The following is an 18,927-nucleotide window of genomic DNA, read 5'->3' as shown; positions in this document are numbered from 1 at the left end:
CCAGTCCAAACGAACTAAGGGGGTAAATGCACCAGAGTTCGGGAAAAACCACACCCTCTTAGAGGTCATTCATGTCCTTGACTGAGTGAATTGATTATTGTGACAGACAGCTAAAAAAAAGTTTTGCTGATGTTATAGTACACATGGGAGAACATAGCAGTTATGTGCTCTCAGTGCCTTGCATCAATTGCATATTTATCAGGTCTAAAATTAGACTGCGTTACATCATCCTTGTATCGCTGTGTGTGAATCTGCCTCGGTACAAAAATAGTGTGTGTCAGTGGAAAAAAAGGATGCCTTCTTATTTAAATCGAATCCACATCAGTAATTGGGAGTTACACAAGCTTAGTGGGAAGAATAGGAGGTTCTCTAATCAGTGACTGACTAAATATAGGCTGCTCTGTGAATATGAAGACCGTCTTTGTGAAACCATAATGAATCTGGCATGATATCTTATCCATCCTAACTGCTTTTATTGACTACAATATGGCTGAAGAGATTAGTGATGTTGTAATCAAATCAAAAAAATTGAATCAAACTGTCACATGCGCCGAATACAACAAGTGTAGACCTTACCGTGAAATGCTTACTTACAAGCCCTTAACTCTTCTTGAACAGCACGGTTGGTTAAGAAAATATTTACCAAATTAACAAAAGTAAAAAAATAACGAGGCTATATACAGGGGGTACTGGTTAGAGGTAGACCAATTAATTGGCATGGCCGATTTTAATTAGGGCCGATGTTATGAAATCATGAATATCAGCATTTCTGGATGCCGATTATGGCTGATTTACATTGCAATCCACAAGCAGACTGCGTGGCAGGCTGACCACCTGTTACGCGAGTGCAGCAAGGAGCCAAGGTAAGTTGCTAGTTAGCATTAAACTTATCTTATAAACGATCAATCAATCTTAACTAGAGGTCGACCGATTTAATTGGGGCCGATTTCAAGTTTTTATAACAATTGGTAATCGGTATTTTTGGACACCGATTTGCCCTCCACCCAATTATTTTTTTATTTTTTACACCTTTATTTAACTAGGCATGTCAGATTAAAAACACATTCTTATTTTCAATGACGGCCTAGGAACGGGGGTTAACTGCCTTGTTCGGGGCAGAACAACAGATTTTTACCTTGTCACCTCGGGGATTGGTTTTTGCAACCTTCCGGTTACTAGTCCAACGCTCTAACCACCTGCCTTACATTGCACTCCACGAGGAGCCTGCGTGGCAGGCTGACTACCTGTTACGCGGAAGCAGCAAGAAGCCCTGGTAAGTTGCTAGCTAACATTAAACTGATAGTTTAACCTCTATGGGCTAGGTGGGATGCAAGCGTCCCACCCGTGGTGCACTCCATCAACAGCAGGTGCATTTCAAGAGCGGCAAATTTGAATCCAAATAAATGTCAAAATTCAAATTTTTCAAACATACAACTATTTTACACCCTTTGAAAGATAAACATCTCCTTAATCTAACCACGTTTTACGATTTCAAAAAGGTTTTACGGCGAAAGCATAAATTTAGAGTATGTTAGGACAGTACATTTACAAGAGTTGTGTGTAATGTTGTGCCAATTCAAAGACAGGCGTCACCAAAACCATAAATCAGCTAAAATTATGCACTAACCTTTTACAATCTCCAACAGATGACACTCCTAGGACATTGTGTTAGACAATGCATGCATGTTTAGTTCTATCAAGTTCATATTTATATCCAAAAACAGCGTTTTACTGTGGCGTTGATGTTCAGGAAATCGTTTCCCTCCAATAACCGGCATTCAAGTCAGCACCACAAATTAAATAATTAAAATTAGAAAACATTGGTAAAATATTATATTGTCATTTAAAGAATTATAGATTTACATCTCTTGAACGCAATCAACTTGCCAGATTTAAAAATAACCTTACTGGGAAATCACACTTTGCAATAATCTGAGCACTGCGCCCAGAAAAATACGCGTTGCGATACAGACTAGCCGCCATGTTGGGGAGATCTAAAATCGAAAATACTATGTAAATAATCCATTACCTTTGATTCTCTTCATCAGATGTCACTTCCAGGTATCACAGGTCCATAACGAATGTAGTTTTGTTCAAAAAAGCTCATCATTTATGTCCAAAAATCTCCGTCTTGTTAGCACATGATCTAAGCCCGCCGGACTTCACTTCATGAACGAGGGGAAAAAATATATTTACGTTCGTTCAAACATGTCAAACGTTGTATAGCATAAGTCATTAGGGCCTTTTTTAACCAGAACATGAATAATATTCAAGGTGGACGAATGCATTCTCTTTTATAACGTATTGGAACGAGGGTACCCAACATGAACTCGCGCGCCAGGTGTCTAATGGGCCATCATCGTTCCATGGCTCTTGTTCGGTCAGATCTCCCTCCAGAAGACTCAAAACACTTTGTAAAGGCTGGTGACATCTAGTGGAAGCAATAGGAAGTGCCAAAATATTCCTCAGCCCCTGTGTTTTTCAATGGCATAGGTTTAAAGGTAATACAACACATCAGGTATCCACTTCCTGTCAGAAAATGTCTGAGTTTTGCCTGCCAAATGAGTTCTGTTATACACAGACACCATTCAAACAGTTTTAGAAACTTTAGGGTGTTTTCTATCCATATATAATAAGTATATGCATATTCTAGTTACTGGGTAGGATTAGTAACCAGATTAAATCGGGTAAATTTTTTTTATCCAGCCGTGCAAATACTACCCCCTAGCCCCAACAGGTTAAATAAGATAAATCTTAACATAATCACTAGTTAAACTAGTAATATCATCAACCATGTGTAGTTATCTAATGTGTCCTGCGTTGCATATAATCGATGCGGGGCCTTAATTTCTCATCGAATCACAGCCTACTTCGACAAACGGGTGATTTAACAAGCGCATTTGCGAAAAAGCACTGTCGTTGCACCTATCCATAAACATCAATGCCTTTCTTTAAAATCAATACACAAGTATATATTTTTAAACCTGCATATTTAGTTAATATTGCCTGCTAACATGAATTTGTTATAACTAGGGATGTGACGTTTTCACTTCTCTTGCGTTCCGTGCAAGCAGTCAGGGTATATACAGCAGTTTGGGCCGCCTGGCTCATTGTGAACTGTGTGAAGTCCATTTATTCCTAACAAAGGCCATAATTAATTTGCCAGAAGTGTACATAATTAAGACATAACATTGAAGGTTGTGCAATGTAACAGGAATATTTAGACTTAGGGATGCCACCTGTTAGGTAAAATACGGAACGATTCCGTATTTCACTGAAATGATAAACGTTTCATTTTTGAAATGATCGTTTGCGGATTCGACCATATTAATGACCAAAGGCTCGTATTTCTGTGTGTGTGTTATTATGTTATAATTAAGTCTATGATTTGATAGAGCAGTCTGACTGAACGATGGTAGGCAGCAGCAGGCTCGTATGCAGTCATTCAAACAGCACCTTTGTGCGTTTGCCAGCAGCTCTTTGCTGTGCTTCAAGCATTGCGCTGTTTATGACTTCAACCCCCGAGATTAGGCTGGTGTAACCGATGTGAAATGGCTAGCTAGTTAGCGGGGTGCGCGCTAATAGCGTTTCAAACGTCACTCGCTCTGAGACTTGGGAGTGGTTGTTCCCCTTGCTCTACATGGGGAACGCTGCTTCGAGGGTGGCTGTTATCGATGTGTTCCTGGTTCGAGCCCAGTTAGGAGTGAGGAGAGGGACGGAAGCTATACTATTACACTGGCAATACTAAAGTGCCTATAAGAACATCCAATAGTCAAAGGTATATGAAATACAAATCGTATAGAGAGAAATAGTCCTATAATAACTACAACCTAAAACTTCTTACCTGGGAATATTGAAGATTCATGTTAAAAGGAACCACTACCACATGTTCTCATGTTCTGAGCAAGGAACTTAAACGTTAGCTTTTTTACATGGCACTTTTACTTTCTTCTCCAACACTGTGTTTTTGCATTATTTAAACAATTGAACATGTTTATTTGAGACTAAGTAGATTTTATTTATGTATTCTATTAAGTTAAAATAAGTGTTCATTCAGTATTGTTGCAATTGTCATTTAATATTTATTTATTTATTTATGTGTGTATGTATGACAGTTAGAAAAGCCAAGGCTAGCTTTTTCAAGCAGAGATTTGCTTCCTGTAACACAAACTCAAAAAAGTTCTGGGACACTAAAGTCCATGGAGAATAAGAACGCCTCCTCCCAGCTGCCCACTGCATTGAGGATAGGAAACTCTTTCACCTCCGATAAATCCACTATAATTGAGAATTTCAATAAGCATTTTTCTACGGCTGGCCATGCTTTCCACCTGGCTACCCCTACCGCGGTCAACAGCACTGCACCCCCCACAGCTACTCGCCCAAGCCTTCCCCATTTCTCCTTCTCCCAAATCCAGTCAGCTGATGTTCTGAAAGAGCTGCAAAATCTGGACCCCTACTAATCAGCCGGGCTAGACAATCTGGACCCTTTCTTTCTAAAATTATCTGCTGAAATTGTTGCAACCCCTATTACTAGCCTGTTCAACCTCTCTTTCGTGTCGTCTGAGATTCCCAAAGATTGGAAAGCAGATGCTGTCATCCCCCTCTTCAAATGAGGGGATACTCTTGACCCAAACTGCTACAGACCTATATCTATCCTACCCTGCCTTTCTAAGGTCTTCGAAAGCCAAGTCAACAAACAGATTACCAACCATTTCGAATCCCACCGCACCTTCTCCGCTATGCAATCTGGTTTCAGAGCTGGTCATGGGTGCACATCAGCCACGCTCAAGGTCCTACACGATATCGTAACCGCCATCGATAAGAAACAATACTGTGCTGCCGTATTCATTGACCTGGCCAAGGCTTTCGACTCTGTTAATCACCACATCCTCATCGACAGACTCAATAGCCTTGGTTTCTCAAATGATTGCCTCGCCTGTTTCACCAACTACTTCTCTGATAGAGTTCAATGTGTCAAATCGGATGGCCTGTTGTCTGGGCCTCTGGTAGACTCTTTGGGGGTGCCACAGGGTTCAGTTCTTGGGCCAACTTTTCTCTGTATACATCAATGATGTCGCTCTTGCTGCTGGTGAGTCTCTGATCCACCTCTACGCAGACGACACCATTCTGTATACTTCTGGCCCTTCTTTGGACACTGTTAACAACCCTCCAGACGAGCTTCAATGCCATACAGCTCTCCTTCCATGGCCTCCAACTGCTCTTAAATACAAGTAAAACTAAATGCATGCTCTTCAACCGATCGCTACCTGCCTGCCTGTCCAGCATCACTACTCTGGACGGTTCTGACTTAGAATATGTGGACAACTACAAATACCTAGGTGTCTGGTTAGACTGTAAGCTCTCCTTCCAGACTCACATCAAACATCTCCAATCCAAAGTTAAATCTAGAATTGGCTTCCTATTTCGCAACAAACCATCCTTCTCTCATGCTGCCAAACATACCCTCGTAAAACTGACCATCCTACCGATCCTCGACTTCGGCGATGTCATTTACAAAATAGCCTCCAATACCCTACTCAACAAGCTGGGTGCAGTCTATCACAGTGCCATCTGTTTTGTCACCAAAGCCCCATATACTACCCACCACTGCGACCTGTACGCTCTCGTTGGCTGGCCCTCGCTTTATACTCGTCGCCAAACCCACTGGCTCCAGGTCATCTACAAGACCCTGCTAGGTAAAGTCCTCCCTTATCTCAGCTCACTGGTCACCATAGCAGCACCCACCTGTAGCACGCGCTCCAGCAGGTATATCTCTCTGGTCACCCCCAAAGCCAATTCCTCCTTTGGCCGTCTCTCCTTCCAGTTCTCTGCTGCCAATGACTGGAACAAACTACAAAAATCTCTGAAACTGGAAACACTTATCTCCCTCACTAGCTTTAAGCACCAGCTGTCAGAGCAGCTCACAGATCACTGCACCTGTACATAGCCCATCTATAATTTAGCCCAAACAACTACCTCTTCCCCTACTGTATTTATTTATTTATTTATTTTGTTCCTTTGCACCCCATTATTTATATTTCTACTTTGCTCTTTCTTCCACTACAAATCTACCATTCCAGTGTTTTACTTGCTATATTGTATTTACATTTACTTTGCCACCATGGGCTTTTTTGCCTTTACCTCATCTCACCTCATTTGCTCACATTGTATATAGTCTTATTTTTCTACTGTATTATTGACTGTATGTTTGTTTTACTCCATGTGTAACTCTGTTGTATGTGTCGAACTGCTTTGCGCTATCTTGGCCAGGTCGCAATTATAAATGAGAACTTGTTCTCAACTTGCCTACCTGGTTAAATAAAGGTGAAATAAATAAATGTGGAATAAAATATATATTGAATATCGGCATGGAAAAATCATAATTGGTCGACCTCCTAATTTAGGCTTCTCATACCTGCTGAAGTCGTAAAAAGTACAGAAACCCCAAAGCTTACTTTTCAGTCAATTGTTTTTGGCACTTTTTTTTGTTGCCGTTGCTAAATTGGGAGTGTTGTGCCTTCTGCTGAAATATTAAACACTGTCCTTATGCTCCGACTCGAGCATATCATCTATTTTTGTCTAGACCAGATCCTAGACCTTGTCGGTACTGTCAGGCGCATGATTAACAGCATCAGTTTGTTTGTGAGTACTCTAATACAGTCCATTCAGAAAGTATTCATACCCCTTGACTTTTTCCATATTTTGTTAGGTTACAGCCTTATTGTAAAATGGATTAAATAGTTTTTTCCCCCTTTGGCTACACACAATACCCCATAATGACAAAGCAAAAACTGGTTTGTAGATTTTTTTGGGTTGCAAATGTATTAAAAACGATGATGTTTTACATAAATATTCAGACCCTTATCTCAGTACTTTGTTGAAGCACCTTTGGCAGCGATTACAGTCTTCTTCGGTATGACGCCACGAGCTTGATACCTGTATTTGGGGAGTTTCTCTCATTCTTCTCTGCAGATCCTCTCAAGCTCTGTCAGGTTGGATGGGGAGCGTCGCTGCACATCTATTTTCAGGTCTCTCCAGAGATGTTTGATCGGGTTCAAGTCCTGGCTCTGGCTGGGCCACTCAAGGACATTCAGAGACCTGTCCCAAAGCAACTCCTGCATTGTCTTGGCTGTGTGGTTAGGGTCGTTGTCTTGTTGGAAAGTGAACCTTCGCCCTAGTCTGAGCGCTCTGGAGCAGGTTTTTATCAAGGTTCTTTTACTTTGCTCCGTTCATCTTTGCCTTGATCTTGACTAGTCGCCCTGTCCCTGCCACTGAAAAACATCCCCACAGCATGATACTGCCACCACCATGCTTCACCATAGGGATGGTATTGGTCAAGTGATGAGCGGTGCCTGGTTTCCTCCAGATGTGACGCTTGGCATTCAGGCCAAAGAGTTGTTGGCGCCAACTCATGTATTGCAAGGTTGTATATGACCTATGTGGACAGAGTTGACCTATGAATCTTAATGCGCTAATTACCTATACGGTACCAATATTGACTCATGCCTGAACTTTGCAGCAGCTGAGTTGACCTCTCAATCCTGTAGTGACAAAGCTAAGCCATGCATGCCAAGGCCCTGTTAGCTGTGATGACTAAATGCATCTCAATGCAAGCTGCACAGTTGACCTATAAATCTTGAGGCCCTCTACAAACAGCCTGTGGCAAAGAACTAGGCCAGAGCAACCTGGCGCGACTGAAGTAGAGTAGCTGGCATCTATGAGGTTAAATCCATTTTAATTCAATTACTTTTTGACAGCACCTCTTTTGATTTGAACTAAACCTTCCATACATATTTGCCTATTGTAGAAGTGCTCCGAAAGTGACTTTTTGGACCTGAATGCCAAAACATTCAAGAGGCTCAAAGATGACCTATTTTGCATACCCCACCATACCATGCAACCTCCATGTCTTCATCACTGGAAAAGATAAATGGTTGAGATTGATATAATTTAAAAGGTTACAAACAGGGTTATCAAACTATTTTATAATTTCTACGTTTCATAATTTCTACATTCTTTGTTTTTACAAATGCTCTATATTGTAGAATACTAGTGAAAACATCAAAACTATGAAATAACATATGAATCATGTAGTAACCCAAAGTGTTAAACAAATTAAAATAAATTTTCTGCTTGAGATTCTTCAAATTAACCACCCCTTTTCCTTGACGGCTTTGCACACTCTTGGCATTCTCTCAACCAGCTTCACCTGGAATGCTTTTCCAACAGTCTTGAAGGAGTTCCCCCATATGCTGAGTACTTGTTAGCTGCTTTAACTTCACTCTGCGGTCCAACTCATCCCAAACCATCTCAATTGGGTTGAGGTCGGGTGATTGGAGGCCAGGTCATCTGATGCAGCACTATCACTCGCCTTGCTAAAATAGCCTTTACACAGCCTGGAGGTGTGTTGGGTTATTGTCCTGTTGAAAAACAAATGATAGTTCCTCTAAGCGCAAACCAGATGGGATGGCGTATCGCTGCAGAATGCTGTGGTAGCCATGCTGGTTAAGTGTGCCTTGAATTCTAAATGAAATGCAATTTCTGAGGCTGGTAACTCTAACTCTAATGAACTTTTCCTCTGCAGCAGAGGTAACTCTGGGTCTTACATTCCTGTGGCAGTCCTCATGAGAGCCAGTTTCATCATGGCGCTTGATGGGTTTTTGTGACTGCACTTGGAAGACAATTTCAAGTTCTTGAAATTTTCCGCATTGATTGACCTTCACGTGTTAAGGTAACGTTTGAGACAACATGCTCTAGCATACAGGGTGTGTCATGTTTTGGCTGCTAAATGTACTAAAATGGGAATAAAATGTTATTTTCAACTTTCAAACGGTACCACAAAGATGGAGGTCCACACATCAGAGATTGTTGAATTGAATGGGAATATCTGTTTTAAATTATACTGTAAGTCTTCCATAGGAAACCTATTGAAATCATATAAATATATGTAATTCAATTTTGATGCTGTACCAGTTAAATTGCAGTGGTCAGAAAGGTTTGGTCCATTCTATGAATTCGATTTCTATGATTTAAAATGACACCCACACTGTATTTAAGAGCATGTTGTGTCTCAAACGACGGCGGGCACAACACAGAAACTTCAGATTATGTAAAGTAGGGTATAAACTACATCATACTACAAAAATCTGAGTATGTGTTTTTATATAATTGACGTTAAAGGTTAAAATCCAAAATGTAAAATATTTACTGACCGTTTCAGGAAATGTATTAAATAGTTTTGACTACCCTGTTTTGTAATACACTGCTCAAAAAAATAAAGGGAACACTTAAACAACACAATGTAACTCCAAGTCAATCACACTTCTGTGAAATCAAACTGTCCACTTAGGAAGCAACACTGATTGACAATAAATTTCACATGCTGTTGTGCAAATGGAATAGACAACAGGTGGAAATTATAGGCAATTAGCATAAAGGAGTGGTTCTGCAGGTGGGGACCACAGACCACTTCTCAGTTCCAATGCTTCCTGATGATGTTTTGGTCACTTTTGAATGCTGGCGGTGCTTTCACTCTAGTGGTAGCATGAGACGGAGTCTACAACCCACACAAGTGGCTCAGGTAGTGCAGCTCATCCAGGATGGCACATCAATGCAAGCTGTGGCAAGAAGGTTTGCTGTGTCTGTCAGCGTAGTGTCCAGAGCATGGAGGCGCTACCAGGAGACAGGCCAGTACATCAGGAGACGTGGAGGAGGTCGTAGGAGGGCAACAACCCAGCAGTAGGACCGCTACCTCCACCTTTGTGCAAGAAGGAGCAGGAGGAGCACTGCCAGAGCCCTGCAAAATGACCTCCAGCAGGCCACAAATGTGCATGTGTCTGCTCAAACGGTCAGAAACAGACTCCATGAGGGTGGTATGAGGGCCCGACGTCCACAGGTGGGGGTTGTGCTTACAGCCCAACACCGTGCAGGACGTTTGGAATTTGCCAGAGAACACCAAGATTGGCAAATTCGCCACTGGCGCCCTGTGCTCTTCACAGATGAAAGCAGGTTCACACTGAGCACATGTGACAGACGTGACAGAGTCTGGAGACGCTGTGGAGAACGTTCTGCTGCCTGCAACATCCTCCAGCATGACCGGATTGGCGGTGGATCAGTCATGGTGTGGGGTGGCATTTCTTTGGGGGGCCGCACAGCCCTCCATGTGCTCGCCAGAGGTAGCCTGACTGCCATTAGGTCCCGAGATGAGATCCTCAGACCCCTTGTGAGACCATATGCTGGTGCAGTTGGCCCTGGGTTCCTCCTAATGCAAGACAATGCTAGACCTCATGTGGCTGGAGTGTGTCAGCAGTTCCTGCAAGAGGAAGGCATTGATGCTATGGACTGGCCCGCCCGTTCCCCAGACCTGAATCCAATTGAGCACATCTGGGACATCATGTCTCGCTCCATCCACCAACGCCACGTTGCACCACAGACTGTCCAGGAGTTGGCGGATGCTTTAGTCCAGGTCTGGGAGGAGATCCCTCAGGAGACCATCCGCCACCTCATCAGGAGCATGCCCAGGCGTTGTAGGGAGGTCATACAGGCACGTGGAGGCCACACACACTACTGAGCCTCATTTTGACTTGTTTTAAGGACATTACATCAAAGTTGGATCAGCCTGTAGTGTGGTTTTCCACTTTTAATTTTGAGTGTGTCTCCAAATCCAGACCTCCATGGGTTGATAAATTGGATTTCCATTGATTATTTTTGTTTGATTTTGTTGTCAGCACATTCAACTATGTAAAGAAAAAAGTATTTAATAAGATTATTTCTTTCATTCACATCTAGGATGTGTTTAAGTGTTCCCTTTATTTTTTTGAGCAGTGTATATATATTTTTTTATTATATCAAACTCAACCGTTTATCTTGTCCTGTGATAAAGACATGGACGACTCATGGTGGCGTATGTAATAAAGCCCTTTTGTGGGGAAAAACTAATTCTGATTGGCTGGGCCTAGTTTCCCCAGTGGGTGGGCCTAGTTTCCCCAGTGGGTGGGCCTAGTTTCCCCAGTGGGTGGGCCTAGTTTCCCCAGTGGGTGGGCCTAGTTTCCCCAGTGGGTGGGCCTAGCTGCCCACATATGGCTGCACCTCTACAGTACACAGTCATGTGAAATCCATAGATTAGGGCCTAATGAATTTATCTCAATTGACTGATTTTTTCCTTATGAATTGTAACTCAGTAAAGTCTTTGAAATATTTGCATTTTTATATTTTTGTTCAGTATAGTAACTGAGACAACCTACTCATCTCTGCTGTTGTGACGAAGTTGACCCATGCATGTCAATGCCCCATTGGCTGAGATGTCCTATGCATCTCAAAGCTGAGCTAGCCATGTCAAAGTATTGACAGACACATTCCTACTCAACCCCCCCCCCCCCCCCCCCCCCGTCCACTCATTGGCTTAGTCAATGAGTCACATGAGGCGAAGATCCCCATATGGGACAATGAGCTCCTTTTTCTTCTCAAAGATGTTCCAATTACTACTTTAGGCAAGTGTGTAACAAGGATCTGACTGCCTTCCCCCTGCTGATGGAGAATGTGCTCTTGAAAATCCTTAGGGTAGTCAGTTGTGGAGATACACTTTGAGAGATTAGGAGACTTTTCTGACTGCACGCATAAATAGATGACAGAGTGAACCACAGATGGATGACGTTAAAAGACTGCATGCAAATATACAATACCCATTACCCACACACTCCATCGGTCCATAAAATCCCCAAATAGTTGTTAGCTTTCAGAGCATCGACAGAGAAGTAAAGATGATTTTTCTGCAGCTTACGAAAAGGCTTATTTGTGGTTAGCGATCAAAGCTACTTTTTTTTAAAAGAGCAGCATATAAAAGAGCAGCTGCCGGGGCTGGCAGCGGAGCCTATGAATCGTCATTTTACTGGAGCCCAGCCAATCCCTGACTCCTCTTCAAGCCCCCCCCCCCCCCCTAAGGGTCTCCCCTGTGGGGAGAAAGAGCGAGCGCTCACCCCTTGAACGCCCCCTAGCGGATCACTAATTAACATCACCTTTGGGTAATGTCCTTGGACTTGGCTGCTGAGGCCCCTAATGTAGTGTACAGGGCTCCAGTCAGCTGGTCTTTCTCCAGGCCTGGTTTCTGTTCATAGTGTATGCACATACTCTTTCTCTACTTGGAGGGTGAAGCCAGAGTGCCCGGCGACCAGCTCACACTGAGCAAACTTCACTTCTGATTATACCGGCTTCACTTTAGATCTGTTGGCCCAGATATGGCTCTGGATGCCTGTGTAGGGAAAATAAAACTAGTATTTAAAAAAAATAATAATAATAATTGTATTTATAGTACAAATGTACTTTTAATAGCCTACTTGTGCTTCCACAACCTTTACCACCTTGTTTACCCCTTGTCTTCAATCCAAACTTTGATGTTGGATTGCAAGGATGCTGATCTCAAATCAAAGTTTATTTGTCACGTGCATTGAATACAACAGGTGTAGACCTTACAGTGAAATGCTTACTTACAGGCTCTAACCAATAGTGCAAAAAAGGTGTTAGGTGAACAATAGGTAGGTAAAGAAATAAAACAACAGTAAAAAGACAGGCTATATACAGTAGCGAGGCTATATACAGTAGCGAGGCTATATACAGACACCGGTTAGTCAGGCTGATTTGAGGTAGTATGTACATGTGACTATGCATATATGATGAACAGAGTAGCAGCAGTGTAAAAAGAGGGGTTGGGGGGGGGCACACAATGCAAATAGTCCGGGTAGCCATTTGATTACCTGTTCAGGAGTCTTATAGCTTGGGGGTAAAAACTGTTGAGAAGCCTTTTTTTGCCCTAGACTTGGCACTCTGGTACCGCTTGCCATGCAGTAGTAGAGAGAACAGTCCATGACTGGGGTGGCTAGGGTCTTTGACAATTTTTAGGGCCTTCCTCTGACACCGCCTGGTGTAGAGGTCCTGGATGGCAGGCAGCTTAGCCCCAGTGATGTACTGGGCCGTACGCACTACCCTTTGAAGTGCCTTGCGGTCAGAGGCCGAGCAATTGCCGTTCCAGGCAGTGATGCAACCAGTCAGGATGCTCTCGATGTTGCAGCTGTAGAACCTTTTTAGGATCTCAGGACCCAGAGTCTTCATGGATGATCTGGGGCCTTCATGGAGCCCGACTTAAAAAAAACATCTGGGGGAAAGTCTGTAATGCTCATCATTGTATCTCTTTAATGGAAATTTGAGATGGAAGTTGTGTATGACTTAAAATCAGGGTCTATGCTCTCTGTCCTTAGCTCGCTTCTATTACTTTGTACTATACATGGAGCTATAATATTAAGTAAAGAACCCCCCCCCCCAAGATTATGTTGTGGAAACTATACCATTACGATAGCGTGTTATGAGTCCTTATACAGGTGATAAACATAATTACACAAGGCTGCTATGTTGTAACGCTCGTACGATCTTCGGATTCATGACCAACCTTTGTCCTTCCAAAGACCATTGATACAGTAATTCCAACTGCCAAGATGGTGGCTCTATGCGTTTTCCATGCAGCTCTTGCTCTCTTTCCCCGTCATTGACTCGGCCTCATTGAGAGAAAAAAGGAGGGGGGAGCGGACGGCTGCGGCTCTCTTCCATCACCATTTGCGCATGTCAGAGAGGAAAGGAGTGGGGATGAACGTTCTGGACTATTGCAGAAAAAAAATCACCCTTTTCCTCAACCCCCACCTACCCCACTGAGCCCTCTTCCTCAACAGGACAGCGAGCCAGGCAACTCCATCTTACCCCTCTACTTTCATCCCTCCCCCTCTATCCCTTTTCTCTCTCGTTCAATCTATTTCCATATTGCTGTAATTTTACAGATTTAACAGGGGATGCATAATTCACTGCTGCTCCAGAATGGTTGAACACCAGTCATACAATGCGTTACGATACAGAGAGGGGAGCGCAAAAGAACAAGCGAGGCGACAAGCGGATAGCTAGCTCCGTGCCATGCATCCTAAATTGCCTTTGGGTAAAACATGGCCCTCGTGTACATGTGTATTGCCCTTTTCTATTTAAAGGGGAATGAATCATGGTTTCTGCCTAGCTCCTGCGTCTGGGAATTCCAGACCTAGGATGTATGCTGTCCGCATAGGGAGACTACTCCGAGCTTTAAACTGAAACCATACCAGATGTGTCTGGTAATCACCTAGTCTTGTCAACATGTCAACTGCTATTGATAATGAGGTGGCATTGTAAGTGTTCAATAGAGTTCAGTTCACATGTATTGCTGCGATTGTGTTTTTTAATAGTTTACTATTGCATGGATTTAATTGCCTCGGGTTCATGTCTGGTTGTCTAATTTGCATTTTATTTCAATCAGCTCAAATTTGAAGCAAACACTTTTAATATTTTAATGATTTATTAGTTAGTCTTGTAGCCTATAATTGTCCGTCAAATCCAGCAGGACGTTGTCCAGTAACGCTTTGTGGTAATCTCTGCTGTACATTGTGGTGTCATCCAGAAGTAGACTGAGGTGGTAGAGCTAGTGCATCAGGATCAAAAGGGCGTCTCGCCGCATTTTACTCTACTAGGAGGAAAAACGCTTTTTTTTACTCATTTAGTTTTTCCTTATTGGGTTTCCTGTAATCTCTCGGTGACAGTAGCTGCCTAAACTTGTTTCTGGGCCATCTGCCACCTGGCATCGTGCCAACATGATTTCCATCAGGGTCAGATTTATGGACGTGTCTTTTTAATCTCCCCGCAACGCAAATTTTCCTGTCGCGGAAATGAATGGAAATAATTTGAAGTTATTATGCAGCTTGTGTAGTTTGTGTACCCTCAAAAAAATAGCGTGGGGTTAGACTGGGTCAGAGTGAATGTGTTTTTCCGCCAAATGGTGTGTTTTTTTAAAAATTGTTTTTAGATCAGTCAGGAAAACCATTATAATCTTTGACCTCAAACATAAGGTTGCGTTTTATTTGTGTTGGATCATTTTACAAGCCTTTTAAGGTGATGTTTGGTTTTTCAAAAGCCTGATAGATGGTAAACCTACTTTACTTCATGGTAACTCCTGTCAGTACTTTCTGTTTTCTGACTTTAAATAGTGCCTGTGATCTACTTTTATCAATATGTGTAATTATGTCATGATTGTCAGTGTTATAAGAGCTTTACACCTAAATGTTAGGGCTAATTGTTGTACCGTCCTCTAGTGATATTCTAATAGTATAACATGCACCAAGAACTCAAATGTGGTAACGCTGGTACCTTTGCTACTGGTATTCAAGTACTTACTTTTCCATTGTTTTATTTTTGTATTTGTTGCATTTCTGAACTATTACCAACCATCTTGCTGGTTGGTACACACACATCTATACTGTAAAATGGATGTCCTATAGTTTAACCTTGTTTGTCCCCTCCCTCCTATTTATCCCTGCAGCTGTCCACTGCAACCTGAGCCAGAATGGGATCGACCACCAGATGATGTGCCCGGACGACGTGACCTCACACCTGGAGGAGCAGCCCCTGGACCAAGGCGCCATGCTGGACGACGACAGCCCCACCTATCAGGACGTGAGCCCCGGCTACCAGCGTCACCCACCGCCCCAGCGCTCCCTCTCCGAGTCAGAACTCTCACGGGTAAGAACAGGGGGACTTAAATGCAGCCTTTCTTAACCCAGTCGTTCCATATATTTGATGTATCGTAACCCTAGCACAACCGATTCAAATAGCTGATTAGTTGACTAGTTTCAGGTGTACAAGGTGTTGGAGTACATAAAATATATGGTAAAGCTGGTGTGTCCCAAGGACTGTTGAGAAAGTCTGCTCTAACGAATGTCAGGATAGGTACCCAGGCTGGGGTGACCACTCATACATGATCATTGGTCTGTAATAGATTTGTAGGTTAATTTGGGGATATTAGTAACAGGTCCCATCCTTTGCTGTACGGTTGCACATTTTTACAGACTTTTCAATAATGTAATTCTAACAAATTGAATTGCCCATCTTGATTTCAATAATTGCTTCCTTACTACACACTTTCTGGTACCTAACCATTGTGGTCTTTCGACAGCCCTTATTCAATGTATCCTGAGAACTATTTATTTAGATTAAAGGTTGTCGTCAGTGGAGATTTGTTTTTATTTCCTCCAAAAATAGCATCCTGTCGAGGCAACGGACCGGACATTACCTCCTCTTTCCGCCTCTGTCTCTGAAGGGAGATGAGAAAGAAAATGACAGATAATTATCTGGCTAACTGGAACTGCTTTCACCCAGACAATATGTCCTTCAAGAAGCTCCACGTAGCTAAGCCTTTGATGGAAAAACTAGGATTCTTTCTGTCTCACTGCATGGTACAGGCCTTCTATGTTCCTACAGTATACAAGTAAGAGTGATAAACCACCATGTAGGTTCATTTGAAAAAGAATGTCATCACTGCATGGAATCCTCATTAGAAATATAGGAGTTATGTTATGATGTCTTAATGTCTTAATCCCAAACTATTTTCAACCATACACATTGTACAGTTTGGTTGGTCCTGGCTCCCCAGTGGGTGGCTGGCTCCCAGGCCCACCCTTGGCAGCGCCCATGCAGAGTCGCGAAATCTATAGATTAGGGCCTGATTAATTTTATTTCAAATGACCGATTTTCCTTATGAACAGCAAATCAGAATCAGTTTTTCCCCACGAAAGGGCTTTATGACAGACAGAAATACTCCTCCGATGATCCCGCAGGTAAAGAAGCCGGATGTGGAGGGCTGGCGTGGTGACACATGGTCTGCGGTTGTGAGGCCAGGTGGACGTACTGCCGAATTCTCTTAAATGACGTTGAAGGCGGTTTGTGGTAGAGAAATGAACATACAATTCTCTGGCAACAGCTCTGGTGAACATTCCTGCAGTCAGCATGCCAATTGCACACTCCCTCAAAACTTGAGACATCTGTGGCATTGTGTTGCGTGACAAAACTGCACATTTTAGAGTGGCCTTTTATTGTCCCCAGCACAAGGTGAACCTATGTAATGATCATGCTGTATTCTTAAAAAAAAAACGTTTTACCCCGTTTTCTAGTTAGTCTTGTCCCATCGCTGCAACTCCCATACAAACTCGGGAGAGTCGAAGGTCGAGAGCCATGCATCTTACGAAACACGACCCTGCCAAGCCGCACTGCTTCTTGACACACTGCTCGCTTAACCCGGAAGCCAGCCGCACCCAATGTGTTGGAGGAAACATCGTACAACTGGTGACCGTGTCAGCGTGCATGCGCCCGGCCCGCCACAGGAGTCACTAGAGCGATATGCGACAAGGTAATCCCGGCTGGACAAACCTTCCCCTAACCCGGACGACGAGTGGGCCAGTTGTGTGTCGCCTCGTGGGTCTCCCGGCTATGACACAACCCGGATCTGTAGTGAAACCTCAAAAACTGCAGTGCCTTATGCCGATGTGCCACTTGGGAGGCCCCATGATCATGCTGTTTATCCAGCTTCTTGATATGCCACAGCTGTCAGGTGGATGGATTATCTTGGCAAAGGAGAAATGCTCACTAACAGAGATGTAAACAAATTTGTGCACAAAATTTGAGAGAAATAAGCTTTTTGTGCGTATGGCAAATGTCTGGGATCTTTTATTTCAGCTCATGAAACATGGAACCAACACTTTGCGTTTATATTTTTGTTCAGTGTATATATTATAATTGAGAATCAACAAACCTTACACATAATTAAAATCATGCCCAAAGCAATATATTAGTCACCAACTCCTATTGCCCTGCTTCATAATGCACCCATATGACTCCCAAGGTCAGGGAATTAAAAGCCAGCATTGTGTATGTTCTTTCTTTGATGTGGCCCAATAAAGTCTGTCTCCACACTGCTTGTAAATCAAATTCGTGTGTGAGGGATATATATTATGTATAACCTACCTAAAAAGAGATTGCTATGTGCACAGGTAAGATCAGGGATATTGCCTCTGCGTATTGAAACGGGTAAGATCAGGGATATTGCCTCTGTGTATTGAAACAGGTAAGATCAGGGATATTGCCTCTGCGTATTGAAACAGGTCAGTATTGTGGTGAAATGGAAGAGGAAAGACTTATTATTGTGACCTCGGAAGAAATGGAGAATGAAACTAATTTTATCCTCTTGCTCTTTCTACCGCGATATAGGCTTGCTGTTATTCCAGAAAGCACACCAGATATACCCTGGCATTATATGGCTGAGTGATAAGGAGAAATGTGAATGTTTTTTTTTTTTTTGTGCATTTCCGTTTGCGGAATATTTAGATAAAGACCTACCTATAATTAAATGGAAAAATATGGTGTGTGTGTGTAGGCTTGTCTACCATATATATCTTCTCTTTGTGTCAGACTGGGTTCAAGTGACTTTTGTTTATTTGTCTGAATATGTTATTTTACTGCTCTATGGGTGTAATTATTGTTTGGATAACTCTATACACAATAGTAAATAAGGTTATCTTTTATTTTAAAAATCACTGTGATGCGCAATGCAGAGAACGCTGGAAGAATGATCATTTAATTACCTTAGTGAATTATTGTAATGTTTGTTAGTGTCAATTAATCCCATAAGGGAAGGGTTGCCAATTTGGCGATTCGACACGAAAATAAAATGTCATTAATTCTAATTTCAACCCGGAAGCGTCTTTAAAACGGTTATTAATTTACTTAGCGTGTTATTTCTCCCTTGCCGCACGGCCTGCCGTCCACATATAGAGACAGCCTAGCCTGCCTTATCCCCGCAATGAAATTGAATAATTAGCGACTTTTCTGCGCCTTGGAGCTTTGGGAGAGAGAAACTGTGGGCCCAGGCGACGCCTGCCGCAATGCCGAACTAGGGAATTGGGATAGGGAGGGAACGACACGGGCTCAATGTCTCCAATACACACTTATTCGGTCAGCGTAACTCTGTTCCCTCATCATTGAGGAAATAATTGTGTACTGTATCAATGGAATGATGCGGTGTGGTCATTCATTCGC

At 42.7% G+C, this 18,927-nt stretch overlaps 1 protein-coding gene across 3 annotated transcripts in view; it reads left to right on the top strand.

Moving 5' to 3' along the window:
* The window catches only part of LOC106570049 (sterile alpha motif domain-containing protein 12), a 150,554-nt gene that overhangs the window by 14,307 nt on the left and 117,320 nt on the right, over positions 1–18,927 (top strand). For all 3 annotated transcript variants that reach the window (XM_014141980.3, XM_014141982.3, XM_014141978.3), the window contains exon 2: positions 15,380–15,579. In XM_014141980.3, the coding sequence (XP_013997455.1) occupies positions 15,380–15,579 (200 nt within the window). The remainder of the gene's footprint in view (positions 1–15,379; positions 15,580–18,927) is intronic.

Source organism: Salmo salar, chromosome 14, assembly GCF_965601325.2.
Source record: "Salmo salar chromosome 14, fSalSal1, whole genome shotgun sequence".
NCBI lineage: Eukaryota > Metazoa > Chordata > Actinopteri > Salmoniformes > Salmonidae > Salmo > Salmo salar.
Note: the sequence above shows the minus strand (reverse complement) of the source record. Positions and strands in the feature narration are given on the sequence as shown.